General features: G+C 48.0%; 1 protein-coding gene across 2 annotated transcripts in view; it reads left to right on the top strand.

Annotated features, from left to right (window-relative positions):
- The window catches only part of LOC135530567 (WD repeat domain phosphoinositide-interacting protein 2), a 41,813-nt gene extending 26,372 nt beyond the window's left edge, over window positions 1-15,441 (top strand). For both annotated transcript variants that reach the window (XM_064958865.1, XM_064958866.1), the window contains 2 exons: window positions 5,067-5,164; window positions 14,354-15,441. In XM_064958865.1, the coding sequence (XP_064814937.1) occupies window positions 5,067-5,164; window positions 14,354-14,469 (214 nt within the window). In that variant the 3' untranslated portion in view covers window positions 14,470-15,441. The remainder of the gene's footprint in view (window positions 1-5,066; window positions 5,165-14,353) is intronic.
- Window positions 15,442-20,472: the final 5,031 nt, after the last annotated feature.

Raw genomic sequence — 20,472 nt, 5'->3', positions numbered from 1 at the left:
CACCCTGATGAAACAACGCAGGTAACACACTGATGAAACAAGACAGGTAACACACTGGTGAAACAAGACAGGGAACACACTGATAAAACAACACAGGTAACACACTGATGAAACAACACAGGTAACACACTGGTGAAACAAGACAGGTAACACACTGGTGAAACAAGACAGGTAACACACTGGTGAAACAAGACAGGTAACACACTGATGAAACAACACAGGTAACACACTGGTGAAACAAGACAGGTAACACACTGATGAAACAAGACAGGTAACACACTGGTGAAACAAGACAGGTAACACACTGATGAAACAAGACAGGTAACACACTGGTGAAACAAGACAGGTAACACACTGATAAAACAAGACAGGTAACACACTGATGAAACAAGACAGGTAACACACTGGTGAAACAAGACAGGTAACACACTGATAAAACAAGACAGGTAACACACTGATGAAACAAGACAGGTAACACACTGGTGAAACAAGACAGGTAACACACTGATAAAACAACACAGGTAACACACTGATGAAACAAGACAGGTAACACACTGGTGAAACAAGACAGGTAACACTGAAACAACACAGGTAAAACACACTAATGAAACAACACAGGTACCACCCTGATGAAACAACACAGGTAACACACTGATGAAGCAACACAGGTAACACACTGATGAAACAAGACAGGTAACACTGAAACAACACAGGTAACACTGAAACAACACAGATAACACTGAAACAACACAGGTAAAACACACTGATGAAACAACACAGGTAACACCCTGATGAAACAACGCAGGTAACACTGATGAAACAACACAGGTAACACTGAAACAACACAGGTAGCACTGAAACAACACAGGTAACACACTGATGAAACAACACAGGTAACACTGAAACAACACAGGTAACACTGAAACAACACAGGTAACACTGAAACAACACAGGTAACACTGAAACAACACAGGTAACACTGAAACTACACAGGTAACACACTGATGAAACAACACAGGTAACACTGAAACAACACAGGTAACACTGAAACAACACAGGTAACACACTGATGAAACAACACTGGTAACACTGAAACAACACAGGTAACACACTGATGAAACAACACAGGTAACACACTGATGAAACAACACTGGTAACACTGAAACAACACTGGTAACACACTGAAACAACACAGGTAACACACTGATGAAACAACACAGGTAACACTGAAACAACACAGGTAACACACTGATGAAACAACACAGGTAACACACTGATGAAACAACACTGGTAACACTGAAACAACACTGGTAACACACTGAAACAACACTGGTAACACCCTGATGAAACAACACAGGTAACACCCTGATGAAACAACACTGGTAACACTGAAACAACACAGGTAACACACTGATGAAACAACACAGGTAACACCCTGATGAAACAACACTGGTAACACTGAAACAACACTGGTAACACCCTGATGAAACAACACAGGTAACACACTGATGAAACAACACAGGTAACACACTGATGAAACAACACAGGTAACACACTGATGAAACAACACAGGTAACACCCTGATGAAACAACACTGGTAACACTGAAACAACACAGGTAGCACTGAAACAACACTGGTAACACACTGATGAAGCAACACTGGTAACACTGATGAAACAACACAGGTAACACTGAAACAACACAGGTAACACTGAAACAACACAGGTAGCACTGAAACAACACAGGTAACACTGAAACAACACAGGTAACACTGAAACAACACAGGTAGCACTGAAACAACACAGGTAACACTGAAACAACACAGGTAACACACTGATGAAACAACACAGGTAACACACTGATGAAACAACACAGGTAACACTGAAACAACACAGGTAACACACTGATGAAACAACACAGGTAACACACTGATGAAACAACACAGGTAACACTGAAACAACACAGGTAACACACTGATGAAACAACACAGGTAACACACTGATGAAACAACACAGGTAACACTGAAACAACACAGGTAACACACTGATGAAACAACACAGGTAACACTGAAACAACACTGGTAACACCCTGATGAAACAACACAGGTAACACCCTGATGAAACAACACTGGTAACACACTGATGAAACAACACAGGTAAAACACACTGATGAAACAACACTGGTAACACTGAAACAACACAGGTAACACACTGATGAAACAACACAGGTAACACTGAAACAACACTGGTAACACTGAAACAACACAGGTAACACACTGATGAAACAACACAGGTAACACTGAAACAACACAGGTAACACACTGATGAAACAACACAGGTAACACTGAAACAACACAGGTAACACACTGATGAAACAACACAGGTAACACACTGATGAAACAACACAGGTAACACTGAAACAACACAGGTAACACTGAAACAACACAGGTAAAACACACTGATGAAACAACACAGGTAACACACTGATGAAACAACACAGGTAACACTGAAACAACACAGGTAACACTGAAACAACACAGGTAAAACACACTGATGAAACAACACAGGTAACACTGAAACAAAACAGGTAACACTGAAACAACACAGGTAACACACTGATGAAACAACACTGGTAACACTGAAACAACACTGGTAACACTGAAACAACACAGGTAACACACTGATGAAACAACACAGGTAACACCCTGATGAAACAACACTGGTAACACTGAAACAACACAGGTAGCACTGAAACAACACAGGTAGCACTGAAACAACACTGGTAACACCCTGATGAAACAACACTGGTAACACCCTGATGAAACAACACAGGTAACACCCTGATGAAACAACACAGGTAGCACTGAAACAACACTGGTAACACACTGATAAAACAACACTGGTAACACTGATGAAACAACACAGGTAACACTGAAACAACACAGGTAGCACTGAAACAACACAGGTAACACTGAAACAACACAGGTAACACTGAAACAACACAGGTAGCACTGAAACAACACAGGTAACACTGAAACAACACAGGTAACACACTGATGAAACAACACAGGTAACACTGAAACAACACAGGTAACACACTGATGAAACAACACAGGTAACACACTGATGAAACAACACAGGTAACACTGAAACAACACAGGTAACACACTGATGAAACAACACAGGTAACACACTGATGAAACAACACAGGTAACACTGAAACAACACAGGTAACACACTGATGAAACAACACAGGTAACACTGAAACAACACTGGTAACACCCTGATGAAACAACACAGGTAACACCCTGATGAAACAACACTGGTAACACACTGATGAAACAACACAGGTAAAACACACTGATGAAACAACACTGGTAACACTGAAACAACACAGGTAACACACTGATGAAACAACACAGGTAACACTGAAACAACACTGGTAACACTGAAACAACACAGGTAACACACTGATGAAACAACACAGGTAACACTGAAACAACACAGGTAACACACTGATGAAACAACACAGGTAACACTGAAACAACACAGGTAACACACTGATGAAACAACACAGGTAACACACTGATGAAACAACACAGGTAACACTGAAACAACACAGGTAACACTGAAACAACACAGGTAAAACACACTGATGAAACAACACAGGTAACACACTGATGAAACAACACAGGTAACACTGAAACAACACAGGTAACACTGAAACAACACAGGTAAAACACACTGATGAAACAACACAGGTAACACTGAAACAACACAGGTAACACTGAAACAACACAGGTAACACACTGATGAAACAACACTGGTAACACTGAAACAACACTGGTAACACTGAAACAACACAGGTAACACACTGATGAAACAACACAGGTAACACCCTGATGAAACAACACTGGTAACACTGAAACAACACAGGTAGCACTGAAACAACACAGGTAGCACTGAAACAACACTGGTAACACCCTGATGAAACAACACTGGTAACACCCTGATGAAACAACACAGGTAACACCCTGATGAAACAACACAGGTAGCACTGAAACAACACTGGTAACACACTGATAAAACAACACTGGTAACACTGATGAAACAACACAGGTAACACTGAAACAACACAGGTAGCACTGAAACAACACAGGTAACACTGAAACAACACAGGTAACACTGAAACAACACAGGTAGCACTGAAACAACACAGGTAACACTGAAACAACACAGGTAACACACTGATGAAACAACACAGGTAACACACTGATGAAACAACACAGGTAACACTGAAACAACACAGGTAACACACTGATGAAACAACACAGGTAACACACTGATGAAACAACACAGGTAACACTGAAACAACACAGGTAAAACATGGGTCGTGGGCTCCATTCCTCGATGCCAGGGTCATGGGCTCCATTCCTCGATGCCAGGGTCATGGGCTCCATTCCTCAATGCCAGGGTCATGGGCTCCATTCCTCGATGCCAGGGTCGTGGGCTCCATTCCTCGATGCCAGGGTCGTGGGCTCCATTCCTCAATGCCAGGGTCGTGGGCTCCATTCCTCAATGCCAGGGTCGTGGGCTCCATTCCTCAATGCCAGGGTCGTGGGCTCCATTCCTCAATGCCAGGGTCGTGGGCTCCATTCCTCAATGCCAGGGTCGTGGGCTCCATTCCTCAATGCCAGGGTCGTGGGCTCCATTCCTCAATGCCAGGGTCGTGGGCTCCATTCCTCAATGCCAGGGTCATGGGCTCCATTCCTCAATGCCAGGGTCGTGGGCTCCATTCCTCAATGCCAGGGTCGTGGGCTCCATTCCTCAATGCCAGGGTCGTGGGCTCCATTCCTCAATGCCAGGGTCGTGGAATCCATTCCTCAATGCCAGGGTCCTGGGCTCCTTTCCTCAATGCCAGGGTCGTGGGCTCCATTCCTCAATGCCAGGGTCGTGGAATCCATTCCTGCTCAGGCCACACATATGTACTCATTGAAAGTAGTTTGGATAAAAGTGTCTGTTAAATGGCATACAGTATATGAACTTAAATCATTCTGTGTTCATCAGGTTAGACGGCAGTGCTGAGCCGCCCAATGAGATCCTGGAACAGGGGTCACATGACCGACCCCTTACTGCACAGACCTACAACACTGCTGGGATGAAAGGTAAAGACACCCCAGGGCGCCGTTAGTCAAATTGGCACCGGACAACCTGGGCCGGCAGGTAGCCTTTTGGGTAGAGCGTTGGATCAGTAACCGAAAGGTTGCTGGATCAAATCCCTGAGAATGTCGTTCTGCCCTGAACAAGCCAGTCTCTTTATTTTTTTATTTATTTAACCTTTATTTAACGAGGGAAGTCAGTTAAGAACAAATTCTTCTTTACAATGATGGCCTACCAGGGAACAGTGGGTTCAGGGGTAGAATGACAGATTTTACCTTGTCAGCTCTGGGATTCGATCTATCACTGTGTGATTATTTATATATGAGAGTATAAAACAGCAAATGAAAAACATTGACAGGTCAGGGAATCAGCCTCAAGTTCATTCATCAGTGATTTAAAAACACCAATCTGGACAAGTTCTTCCAGTTTAAAAGTATTTTGTAAGGTGTTCCAAGACGATGGCGCAGAGTACATAAAAGCCCTTTTACCAAATTCAGTTGGGACATTTGGAACAGTTAGCAGGATAAAGTCCAGCGAACGAAGAGACGACCCACCACATTTCTGAACAATAAAAAGGTAGTAATCCCCAAATGGCTTTGTCAATAAAAGTCTACCAGTGACTGAGCCGACGAGGGACTAGAGAAGGCCAGACAACTCAGTGGTGCGTAAGGGTTTTGCAGTTTAAAATACATCTCAAAGTGCCATGGTAAAGAGTGTCAATTGATCTCAAACACTGAGCGGAAGCATTTATATATAAAATATCCCCATAGTCTAGTAAAGTCATAAATGTAGCTGATACTACTAGCCTCCTTCTGGCTTCAAAAGAAAAACAGGCCTTATTCCTAAAATGAAATCCCAATTTCAGCTTCAATTCTTTTGTAAGTTGTTGAATATGCAATTTAAAAGAGAGGACGTCATCAATCAAAATTCCAAGATATTTATATGAGGTTACAACCTCAGTCTCCTTGCCCTGACAGGTAGTATCCAAGATATTTATATGAGGTTACAACCTCAGTCTCCTTGCCCTGACAGGTAGTATCCAAGATATTTATATGAGGTTACAACCTCAGTCTCCTTGCCCTGACAGGTAGTATCCAAGATATTTATATGAGGTTACAACCTCAGTCTCCTTGCCCTGACAGGTAGTATCCAAGATATTTATATGAGGTTACAACCTCAGTCTCCTTGCCCTGACAGGTAGTATCCAAGATATTTATATGAGGTTACAACCTCGATCTCCTTGCCCTGACAGGTAGTATCCAAGATATTTATATGAGGTTACAACCTCAGTCTCCTTGCCCTGACAGGTAGTATCCAAGATATTTATATGAGGTTACAACCTCAGTCTCCTTGCCCTGACAGGTAGTATCCAAGATATTTATATGAGGTTACAACCTCAGTCTCCTTGCCCTGACAGGTAGTATCCAAGATATTTATATGAGGTTACAACCTCAGTCTCCTTGCCCTGACAGGTAGTATCCAAGATATTTATATGAGGTTACAACCTCAGTCTCCTTGCCCTGACAGGTAGTATCCAAGATATTTATATGAGGTTACAACCTCAGTCTCCTTGCCCTGACAGGTAGTAATAAGTGGAAGGTTCAGAGGTCTATTTCCAGCATTAGAAAACAACATTAGTTTAGTTTTGTCAGTATTGAGGATAAGCTTCAATTGACACAAGGTATGTTGAACAGTATAAAAAAACAGTTTGCATGTTCTGGAAAGCTTTTGTAAGAGACAAGGCACAACAGTAAATAACAGTATCATCAGCATAAAAATGAAGTTGTGCATTTTGGACATTTTTGTCTAAATCATTTATATAAATAGTGATTAAGAGAGGACCAAGTACAGAGCCTTGGGGCACACCTTTCAAGACAGACAATTTAACAGACATAAGCCCATCAAATTGGGGCGGCAGGGTAGCCTAGTGGTTAGAGCGTTGGACTAGTAACCGGAAGGTTACAAGTTCAAACCCCCCAGCTGACAAAGATCTGGAAATCAGCATTTGTCCTACCACTTTTAAAAGGGGGCGATCCAACTCTTTTAAATAATTATAAGCCAATCTCAAAGCTGTCACCCCTGGTGCAAATACTTGAAACCCTTGTAAGTGAACAGCTAAAAGAGTTTTTATTTACTAACTCTATTTTATCAATGTATCAATAGGGCTTCAGGAAGAAGCATAGCACAATTACAGCAGCCATGAAGGTTTTAAATGATATCACTGAAGCCATTGACTAAAAACAGCACTGCGTCTCTGTCGTTCTGCCCCTGAACAGGCAGTTAACCTGTTCAAGAGGCCCACTGTTCCTAGGCCGTCATTGAAAATAAGAATTTGTTCTTAACTGACTTGCCAAGTTAAATAAAGGTTAAAAAAATTGAGTGCACTGAGTTCTATCAGATAGTTAGCAAACCATGCAACTGCATGCTCCGAAAGACCTACACTCAACAATCTCTGCCTCAGTATAGCATGATCAACTGTATCAAAAGCCTTAGAGAGACCAATAAAAAGTGAGACGCAGTGCTGTTTTTTGTCAAGAGTACAGTATATACGTATACATATGAGATGAATAATGTAGGGTATGTAAACATTATATTAGGTAGCATTGTTTAAAGTGGCTAGTGATATATTTTACATCATTTCCCATCAATTCCCATTATTAAAGTGGCTGGAGTTGAGTCAGTGTGTTGGCAGCAGCCACTCAATGTTAGTGGTTGCTGTTTAACAGTCTGATGGCCTTGAGATAGAAGCTGTTTTTCAGTCTCTCGGTCCAAGCTTTGATGCACCTGTACTGACCTCGTCTTCTGGATGATAGCGGGGTGAACAGGCAGTGGCTCGGGTGGGTGTTGTCCTTGATGATCTTTATGGCCTTCCTGTAACATCGGGTGGTGTAGGTGTCCTGGAGGGCAGGTAATTTGCCCCCGGTGATGCGTTGTGCAAACCTCACTACCCTCTGGAGAGCCTTACGGTTGTGGGCGGGGCAGTTGCCGTACCAGGCGGTGATATAGCCCGACAGGATGCTCTCGATTGTGCATCTGTAGAAGTTTGTGAGTGCTTTTGGTGACAAGCCGAATTTCTTCAGCCTCCTGAGGTTGAAGAGGCGCTGCTGTCTTCCTCTTGTTGACTGACTGGGCTGATCCAACAAGCCTTTCCATGGAGTTCTTCCTCTTGTTGACTGGGATGATCCAACAAGCCTTTCCATGGAGTTCTTCCTCTTGTTGACTGACTGGGCTGATCCAACAAGCCTTTCCATGGAGTTCTTCCTCTTGTTGACTGGGCTGATCCAACAAGCCTTTCCATGGAGTTCTTCCTCTTGTTGACTGGGCTGATCCAACAAGCCTTTCCATGTAGTTCTTCCTCTTGTTGACTGACTGGGCTGATCCAACAAACCTTTCCATGTAGTTCTTCCTCTTGTTGACTGGGCTGATCCAACAAGCCTTTCCATGGAGTTCTTCCTCTTGTTGACTGACTGGGCTGATCCAACAAGCCTTTCCATGTAGTTCTTCCTCTTGTTGACTGACTGGGCTGATCCAACAAACCTTTCCATGTAGTTCTTCCTCTTGTTGACTGGGCTGATCCAACAAGCCTTTCCATGGAGTTCTTCCTCTTGTTGACTGACTGGGCTGACCCTTACTAGCCTTTCCATGTAGTTCTTCCTCTTGTTGACTGACTGGGCTGATCCTTACTAGCCTTTCCATGGAGTTCTTCCTCTTGTTGACTGACTGGGCTGACCCTTACTAGCCTTTCCATGTAGTTCTTCCTCTTGTTGACTGACTGGGCTGATCCAACAAGCCTTTCCATGGAGTTCTTCCTCTTGTTGACTGACTGGGCTGATCCAACAAGCCTTTCCATGGAGTTCTTCCTCTTGTTGACTGACTGGGCTGATCCAACAAGCCTTTCCATGGAGTTCTTCCTCTTGTTGACTGACTGGGCTGATCCTTACTAGCCTTTCCATGTAGTTCTTCCTCTTGTTGACTGACTGGGCTGATCCAACAAGCCTTTCCATGTAGTTCTTCCTCTTGTTGACTGACTGGGCTGATCCAACAAGCCTTTCCATGGAGTTCTTCCTCTTGTTGACTGACTGGGCTGATCCTTACTAGCCTTTCCATGGAGTTCTTCCTCTTGTTGACTGACTGGGCTGATCCAACAAGCCTTTCCATGGAGTTCTTCCTCTTGTTGACTGGGCTGATCCAACAAGCCTTTCCATGGAGTTCTTCCTCTTGTTGACTGACTGGGCTGATCCAACAAGCCTTTCCATGTAGTTCTTCCTCTTGTTGACTGACTGGGCTGATCCAACAAGCCTTTCCATGGAGTTCTTCCTCTTGTTGACTGACTGGGCTGATCCTTACTAGCCTTTCCATGGAGTTCTTCCTCTTGTTGATTGACTGGGCTGATCCTTACTAGCCTTTCCATGGAGTTCTTCCTCTTGTTGACTGACTGGGCTGATCCAACAAGCCTTTCCATGGAGTTCAGCAGTAACAGCAGTGGTAGCATCAGGGTATCCCTCCACTGGGTAGCATCATTATACTGTATACACTAAGTAGTAGTAGTACTGTAGTACAGTAACAGCAGTGGTAGCATCAGGGTATCCCTCCACTGGGTAGCAGCAGGGTATCGCTCCACTGGGAGCGATACCCTGCTGACAGTAGTTTAGGAATTGTTAGTTAGATTACTTGTTGGTTATTACTGCATTGTCGGAACTAGAAGCACAAGCATTTCGCTACACTCGCATTAACATCTGCTAACCATGTGTATGTGACAAATAAAATTTGATTTGATTTGATTTGGGTAGCATCATTATACTGTATACACTATGTAGTAGTAGTACTGTAGTACAGTAACAGCAGTGGTAGCAGCAGGGTATCCCTCCACTGGGTAGCATCATTATACTGTATACACTATGTAGTAGTAGTACTGTAGTACAGTAACAGCAGTGGTAGCATCAGGGTATCGCTCCACTGGGTAGCAGCAGGGTATCCCTCCACTGGGTAGCAGCAGGGTATCCCTCCACTGGGTAGCAGCAGGGTATCCCTCCACTGGGTAGCAGCAGGGTATCCCTCCACTGGGTAGCAGCAGGGTATCCCTCCACTGGGTAGCAGCAGGGTATCCCTCCACTGGGTAGCAGCAGGGTATCCCTCCACTGGGTAGCAGCAGGGTATCCCTCCACTGGGTAGCAGCAGGGTATCCCTCCACTGGGTAGCAGCAGGGTATCCCTCCACTTGGTCTGGTAGCAGCAGGGTATCCCTCCACTTGGTCTGGTAGCAGCAGGGTATCCCTCCACTGGGTAGCAGCAGGGTATCCCTCCACTTGGTCTGGTAGCAGCAGGGTATCCCTCCAATTGGTCTGGTAGCAGCAGGGTATCCCTCCACTTGGTCTGGTAGCAGCAGGGTATCCCTCCACTTGGTCTGGTAGCAGTAGGGTATCCCTCCACTTGGTCTGGTAGCAGCAGGGTATCCCTCCACTGGGTAGCAGCAGGGTATCCCTCCAATTGGTCTGGGTAGCAGCAGGGTATCCCTCCACTTGGTCTGGTAGCAGCAGGGTATCCCTCCACTTGGTCTGGTAGCAGCAGGGTATCCCTCCACTGGGTAGCAGCAGGGTATCCCTCCACTTGGTCTGGTAGCAGCAGGGTATCCCTCCACTTGGTCTGGTAGCAGCAGGGTATCCCTCCACTTGGTAGCTGCAGAGTATCCCTCCACTGGGTAGCAGCAGGGTATCCCTCCACTTGGTAGCAGCAGGGTATCCCTCCACTGGGTAGCAGCAGGGTATCCCTCCACTTGGTAGCAGCAGGGTATCCCTCCACTGGGTAGCAGCAGGGTATCCCTCCACTGGGTAGCAGCAGGGTATCCCTCCACTTGGTCTGGTAGCAGCAGGGTATCCCCCCACTGGGTAGCAGCAGGGTATCCCTCCACTGGGTAGCAGCAGGGTATCCCTCCACTGGGTAGCAGCAGGGTATCCCTCCACTTGGTCTGGTAGCAGCAGGGTATCCCTCCACTTGGTAGCTGCAGAGTATCCCTCCACTGGGTAGCAGCAGGGTTTCCCTCCACTTGGTAGCAGCAGGGTATCCCTCCACTGGGTAGCAGCAGGGTATCCCTCCACTTGGTCTGGTAGCAGCAGGGTATCCCTCCACTGGGTAGCTGCAGAGTATCCCTCCACTTGGTAGCAGCAGGGTATCCCTCCACTTGGTCTGGTAGCAGCAGGGTATCCCTCCACTGGGTAGCAGCAGGGTATCCCTCCACTTGGTAGCAGCAGGGTATCCCTCCACTTGGTCTGGTAGCAGCAGGGTATCCCTCCACTGGGTAGCAGCAGGGTATCCCTCCACTTGGTCTGGTAGCAGCAGGGTATCCCTCCACTGGGTAGCAGCAGGGTATCCCTCCACTGGGTAGCAGCAGGGTATCCCTCCACTTGGTCTGGTAGCAGCAGGGTATCCCTCCACTGGGTAGCAGCAGGGTATCCCTCCACTTGGTCTGGTAGCAGCAGGGTATCCCTCCACTGGGTAGCATCAGGGTATCCCTCCACTGGGTAGCATCAGGGTATCCCTCCACTGGGTAGCAGCAGGGTATCCCTCCACTGGGTAGCAGCAGGGTATCCCTCCACTTGGTAGCAGCAGGGTATCCCTCCACTGGGTAGCAGCAGGGTATCCCTCCACTGGGTAGCAGCAGGGTATCCCTCCACTTGGTCTGGTAGCAGCAGGGTATCCCCCCACTGGGTAGCAGCAGGGTATCCCTCCACTGGGTAGCAGCAGGGTATCCCTCCACTGGGTAGCAGCAGGGTATCCCTCCACTTGGTCTGGTAGCAGCAGGGTATCCCTCCACTTGGTAGCTGCAGAGTATCCCTCCACTGGGTAGCAGCAGGGTATCCCTCCACTTGGTCTGGTAGCAGCAGGGTATCCCTCCACTGGGTAGCAGCAGGGTATCCCTCCACTGGGTAGCTGCAGAGTATCCCTCCACTTGGTAGCAGCAGGGTATCCCTCCACTTGGTCTGGTAGCAGCAGGGTATCCCTCCACTGGGTAGCAGCAGGGTATCCCTCCACTTGGTAGCTGCAGAGTATCCCTCCACCGGGTAGCAGCAGGGTATCCCTCCACTTGGTAGCAGCAGGGTATCCCTCCACTTGGTCTGGTAGCAGCAGGGTATCCCTCCACTGGGTAGCAGCAGGGTATCCCTCCACTTGGTCTGGTAGCAGCAGGGTATCCCTCCACTGGGTAGCAGCAGGGTATCCCTCCACTGGGTAGCAGCAGGGTATCCCTCCACTTGGTCTGGTAGCAGCAGGGTATCCCTCCACTGGGTAGCAGCAGGGTATCCCTCCACTTGGTCTGGTAGCAGCAGGGTATCCCTCCACTGGGTAGCATCAGGGTATCCCTCCACTGGGTAGCGTCAGGGTATCCCTCCACTGGGTAGCAGCAGGGTATCCCTCCACTGGGTAGCAGCAGGGTATCCCTCCACTGGGTAGCAGCAGGGTATCCCTCCACTGGGTAGCTGCAGAGTATCCCTCCACTGGGTAGCAGCAGGGTATCCCTCCACTTGGTCTGGTAGCAGCAGGGTATCCCTCCACTGGGTAGCAGCAGGGTATCCCTCCACTGGGTAGCAGCAGGGTATCCCTCCACTTGGTCTGGTAGCAGCAGGGTATCCCTCCACTTGGTCTGGTAGCAGCAGGGTATCCCTCCACTTGGTCTGGTAGCAGCAGGGTATCCCTCCACTGGGTAGCTGCAGAGTATCCCTCCACTGGGTAGCAGCAGGGTATCCCTCCACTGGGTAGCAGCAGGGTATCCCTCCACTGGGTAGCAGCAGGGTATCCCTCCACTGGGTAGCAGCAGGGTATCCCTCCACTGGGTAGCAGCAGGGTATCCCTCCACTGGGTAGCAGCAGGGTATCCCTCCACTTGGTCTGGTAGCAGCAGGGTATCCCTCCACTGGGTAGCAGCAGGGTATCCCCCCACTTGGTCTGGTAGCAGCAGGGTATCCCTCCACTGGGTAGCTGCAGAGTATCCCTCCACTGGGTAGCAGCAGGGTATCCCTCCACTTGGTCTGGTAGCAGCAGGGTATCCCTCCACTGGGTAGCAGCAGGGTATCCCTCCACTTGGTCTGGTAGCAGCAGGGTATCCCTCCACTTGGTCTGGTAGCAGCAGGGTATCCCTCCACTGGGTAGCAGCAGGGTATCCCTCCACTGGGTAGCAGCAGGGTATCCCTCCACTGGGTAGCAGCAGGGTATCCCTCCACTTGGTCTGGTAGCAGCAGGGTATCCCTCCACTGGGTAGCAGCAGGGTATCCCTCCACTGGGTAGCAGCAGGGTATCCCTCCACTGGGTAGCTGCAGAGTATCCCTCCACTGGGTAGCAGCAGGGTATCCCTCCACTTGGTCTGGTAGCAGCAGGGTATCCCTCCAATTGGTCTGGTAGCAGCAGGGTATCCCTCCACTTGGTCTGGTAGCAGCAGGGTATCCCTCCACTTGGTCTGGTAGCAGCAGGGTATCCCTCCACTGGGTAGCAGCAGGGTATCCCTCCACTTGGTCTGGTAGCAGCAGGGTATCCCTCCACTTGGTCTGGTAGCAGCAGGGTATCCCTCCACTGGGTAGCAGCAGGGTATCCCTCCACTTGGTCTGGTAGCAGCAGGGTATCCCTCCAATTGGTCTGGTAGCAGCAGGGTATCCCTCCACTTGGTCTGGTAGCAGCAGGGTATCCCTCCACTTGGTATGGTAGCAGCAGGGTATCCCTCCACTGGGTAGCAGCAGGGTATCCCTCCACTTGGTCTGGTAGCAGCAGGGTATCCCTCCACTTGGTCTGGTAGCAGCAGGGTATCCCTCCACTGGGTAGCAGCAGGGTATCCCTCCACTTGGTCTGGTAGCAGTAGGGTATCCCTCCACTGGGTAGCAGCAGGGTATCCCTCCACTTGGTCTGGTAGCAGCAGGGTATCCCTCCACTGGGTAGCAGCAGGGTATCCCCCCACTTGGTCTGGTAGCAGCAGGGTATCCCTCCACTGGGTAGCAGCAGGGTATCCCCCCACTTGGTCTGGTAGCAGCAGGGTATCCTTCCAATTGGTCTGAGTAGCAGCAGGGTATCCCTCCACTGGGTAGCAGCAGGGTATCCCTCCACTGGGTAGCAGCAGGGTATCCTTCCACTTGGTCTGGGTAGCAGCAGGGTATCCCCCCACTTGGTCTGGTGGGATACCCTGACTTCTGACCTCTAACCCATGTCCTCTCCTCAGGTTACTGTGAGGAGGCGGGTGCAGTGGGAGGGGCGGGACTAGAGGATGACCTCAGCGATCTGCGATTGGACGATGAGAATGAAGAGCAGCCGCCACTCATCCTGGAGACGGACTGACTGACAGCTACAGCAACCAATCAGAGAGCCCCTCTGGTGCTGCTAGGAACATGTAACATGGAGGGTGGGATTAAAAACTCTCAGCGTTCAACAGCGCCTCTGTCTGTCTGTCTGTCTGTGGATGTATACATGTTTCTCCCTCCCTCTAACTCCCTCCCTCCCCCTCTGTCTCCCTCCCTCCCTCTGTCCGCCTGTGCAGGTGACTCTTTAGCTTTGCATGTACATGTGCCAAGACCAGAACGCTACGCAACGCTCTAACAAGGACCTCTGAAGTGTGTGTGTGTGTGGGTGGGTGGGTGTGTGTGTGGGTGGGTGGGCTGAGCTGTAAATGTGTGTGCTGGGCATGTACATTAGCATACATTAGCTGCCCAGTCGCTCACTGGCTACCCAATCATATGAAGGCTCAGTGGACAAGCCTTGCCCCTTCTCTCTGAGGCCTTCAGACATTGGCAGATGAAATTGATTGACAGATCAGTCAGACCAGTGTCTGATTGGGCGAGGAATTTAATTCCATCATTGCTCTGAGGAATTTAATCCATAGAGATAGAGGACTCATCATGTATATCACCTGTTTTACCATGGCTATTGCCATCATCCACCATTTTAAAGTAGTCAACTGGGTGGGGATTACTATGGGTTGTATCTTCAATGGTGCTATCACAGACTCTAATGGCACAGATACAAAGATGATTCCTCTATCTACCTCTATGGTGTAACCAGGGATGTAGCTAGTGGTGAGTGATGTTTAGCCAATAGAGGCCTACATTCCTGGAGGTGATGTCTGATTTGATTGGTCAGGGCATGTCCACTGGGCCTCGTCAGACACATGCCTTCCCATGATCCTCTGGGGTGAGGCGGAGCGGCTGGACGGACGGGGTCACATGATCAGACGTTTTCTAATGATTCATGATTTTGTATAAAATGTGAAACGGTGTTGATTGCGAAATAAATAAAGTTCATGTTGATGTAACAGACATGTTTCTCTGTCCTTCATGTTGATGTCCTTTCTCTCTCTATAAGAGGACTCAAAACAAACTACAAATGCATCCAAGGAGTTTTGTAGAGTCACAAGCTTGATGTTGTCATTGCATGCAAGGGATATGGGACCAAATATATATGTGTATATGGAGGTAAAATAGTGCCTAAAGTGTACAAGCATGTAAAGTATGATTTGCACTTGTAAAATATGAGCTGCACCTGTATAATCAGTTTTGTAACTTCTGTTGGAAAGAAATGCAACACTCGCAAGGGTTAGTAACATGTTGTATGAAGAATACTTGGAAATGGAACTTGATATGTGAATACATTTAAATAAGATTTGCAAGAACGCAACTCCTTTACTTAACTTGCGACTGGTGAATCTTCTATGAATCAGAGCTCCATTGGCAGATGTGGAATCTGTGCGCTCTGAGTTGTGTTACTAATTTAGTGACTAACCTCTGCCAAAGGTTTCGTCGTAGTTAAACATCAATGTAAGAGCTGCTCTACAAGCAGCAGAGAGAAACACCGCAGCTCTGGTAGGCCAAGGTTTTTCAACTGAGCAATCAGGTCAAGTGTTGTCATTCTGGAATGCCCTTTCACGTTTTTACAAGGTTCCGGTCTGGAAGTACACTTTACACTGTCCTAAATATGAATAATATTTGTGAAAATTACTAGCAAAATAATATTCAGGGAATTTGAAATATACAGCAAGGCTTTGGTGAAGAAGATGACGGGAAGAATTAAAACAAGTATCCACATAGCATAACCGCTACAAAGCTGATGCTAGTGAGCTAGCCTCTTTTCTATTGAAATTGCATGGCTGGTTAGCGAGCTAGTTAGCAAGCATGAGAGCCTTCTGGCTAGCCTGTATCAAGGTTTTTTTTGGTCACTTGTAGATGAGCAGTGGAGCCATACAGTTTTCTGACGCTGTCCTCATTTTTGTTATCCCTGTACCTGAAGATACTTACCTTTAGTTACTTACCTGAAGATACTTAGTTTAGTTAGTTACCTGAAAATACTTACCTTTAGTTTAGTTACTTACCTGAAGATACTTACCTTCAGTTACTTACCTGAAGATACTTACCTTTAGTTACTTACCTGACGATACTGACCTTCAGTTACTTACATGAAGATACTTACCTTTAGTTTAGTTACTTACCTGAAGATACTTACCTTCAGTTACTTACCTGAAGATACTTACCTTTAGTTACTTACCTGACGATACTGACTTTCAGTTACTTACCTGAAGATACTTACCTTTAGTTACTTACCTGAAGATACTTACCTTTAGTTACTTACCTGAAGATACTTACCTTTAGTTACTTACCTGAAGATACTTAGTTTCGTTACTTACCTGATGATACTTAGTTTAGTTAGTTACCTGAAGATACTTACCTTCAGTTACTTACCTGAAGATACTTAGTGTAGTTAGTTACCTGAAGATACTTAGTGTAGTTAGTTACCTGAAGATGGACAACACCCTGTCGTTCTCAAATAACATCATGGCGGTGGCCCGTTCCTGTAGGTTCATGCTCTACAACATCCGCAGAGTACGACCCTGCCTCACACAGGAAGCGGCGCAGGTCCTAATCCAGGCACTTGTCATCTCCCGTCTGGATTACTGCAACTCGCTGTTGGCTGGGCTCCCTGCCTGTGCCATTAAACCCCTACAACTCATCCAGAACGCCGCAGCCCGTCTGGTGTTCAACCTTCCCAAGTTCTCTCACGTCACCCCGCTCCTCCGCTCTCTCCACTGGCTTCCAGTTGAAGCTCGCATCCGCTACAAGACCATGGTGCTTGCCTACGGAGCTGTGAGGGGAACGGCACCGCAGTACCTCCAGGCTCTGATCAGGCCCTACACCCAAACAAGGGCACTGCGTTCATCCACCTCTGGCCTGCTCGCCTCCCTACCACTGAGGAAGTACAGTTCCCGCTCAGCCCAGTCAAAACTGTTTGCTGCTCTGGCCCCCCAATGGTGGAACAAACTCCCTCACGACGCCAGGACAGCGGAGTCAATCACCACCTTCCGGAGACACCTGAAACCCCACCTCTTCAAGGAATACCTAGGATAGGATAAGTAATCCTTCTCACCCCCCCCCCCCTTAAATGATTTAGATGCACTATTGTAAAGTGGCTGTTCCACTGGATGTCAGAAGGTGAATTCACCAATTTGTAAGTCGCTCTGGATAAGAGCGTCTGCTAAATGACTTAAATGTAATGTAAATGTAGTGTAGTTAGTTACCTGAAGATCTGTGGATACCTGTACATACTGGAAACCTGTGGAATAAAGTCTTAGTTTTTTACTCTTTTTTACTCTTTTGAATCTGTGGTCGTTTAACTGCAGTGAGTGACGCTCGTCTCCCGTACAGCCTCAAGCTAAGCTTTCGCTGTCCCTACGACATCAACGAGCTATAATACCTGAGCCCCTGGTCGTACAGCCTCAAGCTAAGCTTTCGCTGTCCCTACGACATCAACTAGCTATAATACCTGAGCCCCTGGTCGTGCAGCCTCAAGCTAAGCTTTCGCTGTCCCTACGACATCAACGAGCTATAATACCTGAGCCCCTGGTCGTACAGCCTCAAGCTAAGCTTTCGCTGTCCCTACGACATCAACTAGCTATAATACCTGAGCCCCTGGTCGTACAGCCTCAAGCTAAGCTTTCGCTGTCCCTACGACATCAACTAGCTATAATACCTGAGCCCCTGGTCGTGCAGCCTCAAGCTAAGCTTTCGCTGTCCCTACGACATCAACGAGCTATAATACTTGAGCCCCTGGCCTACGACATCAACTAGCTATAATACCTGAGCCCCTGGCCTCCGACATCAGCTAGCTATAATACCTGAGCCCCTGGTCTACGACATCAACGAGCTATAATACCTGAGCCCCTGGTCGTGCAGCCTCAAGCTAAGCTTTCGCTGTCCCTACGACATCAACGAGCTATAATACCTGAGCCCCTGGTCATACAGCCTCAAGCTAAGCTTTCGCTGTCCCTACGACATCAACTAGTTATAATACCTGAGCCCCTGGCCTACGACATCAGCTAGCTATAATACCTGAGCCCCTGGTCTACGACATCAACGAGCTATAATACCTGAGCCCCTGGTCTACGACATCAACGAGCTATAATACCTGAGCCCCTGGTCGTGAAACCTCAAGCTAAGCTTTTGCTGTCCCTACGACATCAGCTAGCTATAATACCTGAGCCCCTGGTCTACAACATCAACGAGCTATAATACCTGAGCCCCTGGTCTACGACATCAACGAGCTATAATACCTGAGCCCCTGGTCTACGACATCAGCTAGCTATAATACCTGAGCCCCTGGTCTACGACATCAACGAGCTATAATACCTGAGCCCCTGGTCTACGACATCAGCGAGCTATAATACCTGAGCCCCTGGTCGTGCAGCCTCAAGCTAAGCTTTCGCTGTCCCTACGACATCAACGAGCTATAATACCTGAGCCCCTGGTCGTACAGCCTCAAGCTAAGCTTTCGCTGTCCCTACGACATCAGCTAGCTATAATACCTGAGCCCCTGGTCTACGACATCAACTAGCTATAATACCTGAGCCCCTGGCCTACGACATCAGCTAGCTATAATACCTGAGCCCCTGGTCTACGACATCAACGAGCTATAATACCTGAGCCCCTGGTCGTGCAGCCTCAAGCTAAGCTTTTGCTGTCCCTACAACATCAACGAGCTATAATACCTGAGCCCCTGGTCGTACAGCCTCAAGCTAAGCTTTCACTGTCCCTATGACATCAGCTAGCTATAATACCTGAGCCCCTGGTCGTACAGCCTCAAGCTAAGCTTTCGCTGTCCCTACGACATCAGCTAGCTATAATACCTGAGCCCCTGGCCTACGACATCAGCTAGCTATAATACCTGAGCCCCTGGTCGTGCAGCCTCAAGCTAAGCTTTCGCTGTCCCTACGACATCAACGAGCTATAATACCTGAGCCCCTGGTCGTACAGCCTCAAGCTAAGCTTTCGCTGTCCCTACGACATCAACGAGCTATAATACCTGAGCCCCTGGTCGTGCAGCCTCAAGCTAAGCTTTCGCTGTCCCTACGACATCAGCTAGCTATAATACCTGAGCCCCTGGTCGTACAGCCTCAAGCTAAGCTTTCGCTGTCCCTATGACATCAACGAGCTATAATACCTGAGCCCCTGGTCGTGCAGCCTCAAGCTAAGCTTTCGCTGTCCCTACGACATCAACGAGCTATAATACCTGAGCCCCTGGTCGTGCAGCCTCAAGCTAAGCTTTCGCTGTCCCTACGACATCAACGAGCTATAATACCTGAGCCTCTGGTCGTACAGCCTCAAGCTAAGCTTTCGCTGTCCCTACGACATCAACGAGCTATAATACCTGAGCCCCTGGTCGTGCAGCCTCAAGCTAAGCTAAGCTGTCCCTACGACATCAACGAGCTATAATACCTGAGCCCCTGGTCGTGCAGCCTCAAGCTAAGCTTTCGCTGTCCCTACGACATCAGCTAGCTATAATACCTGAGCCCCTGGTCGTGCAGCCTCAAGCTAAGCTTTCGCTGTCCCTACGACATCAACTAGCTATAATACCTGAGCCCCTGGTCGTGCAGCCTCAAGCTAAGCTTTCGCTGTCCCTACGACATCAACGAGCTATAATACCTGAGCCCCTGGTCGTGCAGCCTCAAGCTAAGCTTTCGCTGTCCCTACGACATCAGCTAGCTATAATACCTGAGCCCCTGGTCGTGCAGCCTCAAGCTGCTTTCGCTGTCCCTACGACATCATCTAGCTATAATACCTGAGCCCCTGGTCGTGCAGCCTCAAGCTAAGCTTTCGCTGTCCCTACGACATCAACTAGCTATAATACCTGAGCCCCTGGTCGTGCAGCCTCAAGCTAAGCTTTCGCTGTCCCTACGACATCAACTAGCTATAATACCTGAGCCCCTGGTCGTGCAGCCGATCCGACAGTAGCTGTGAACCCCTGGCCTACGACATCAACGAGCTATAATACCTGAGCCCCTGGTCGTGCAGCCGATCCGAC

Source organism: Oncorhynchus masou, unplaced genomic scaffold, assembly GCF_036934945.1.
Source record: "Oncorhynchus masou masou isolate Uvic2021 unplaced genomic scaffold, UVic_Omas_1.1 unplaced_scaffold_1382, whole genome shotgun sequence".
NCBI classification, from domain to species: Eukaryota; Metazoa; Chordata; class Actinopteri; order Salmoniformes; family Salmonidae; genus Oncorhynchus; species Oncorhynchus masou.
This window is presented reverse-complemented; position numbering and strand designations above follow the sequence as displayed.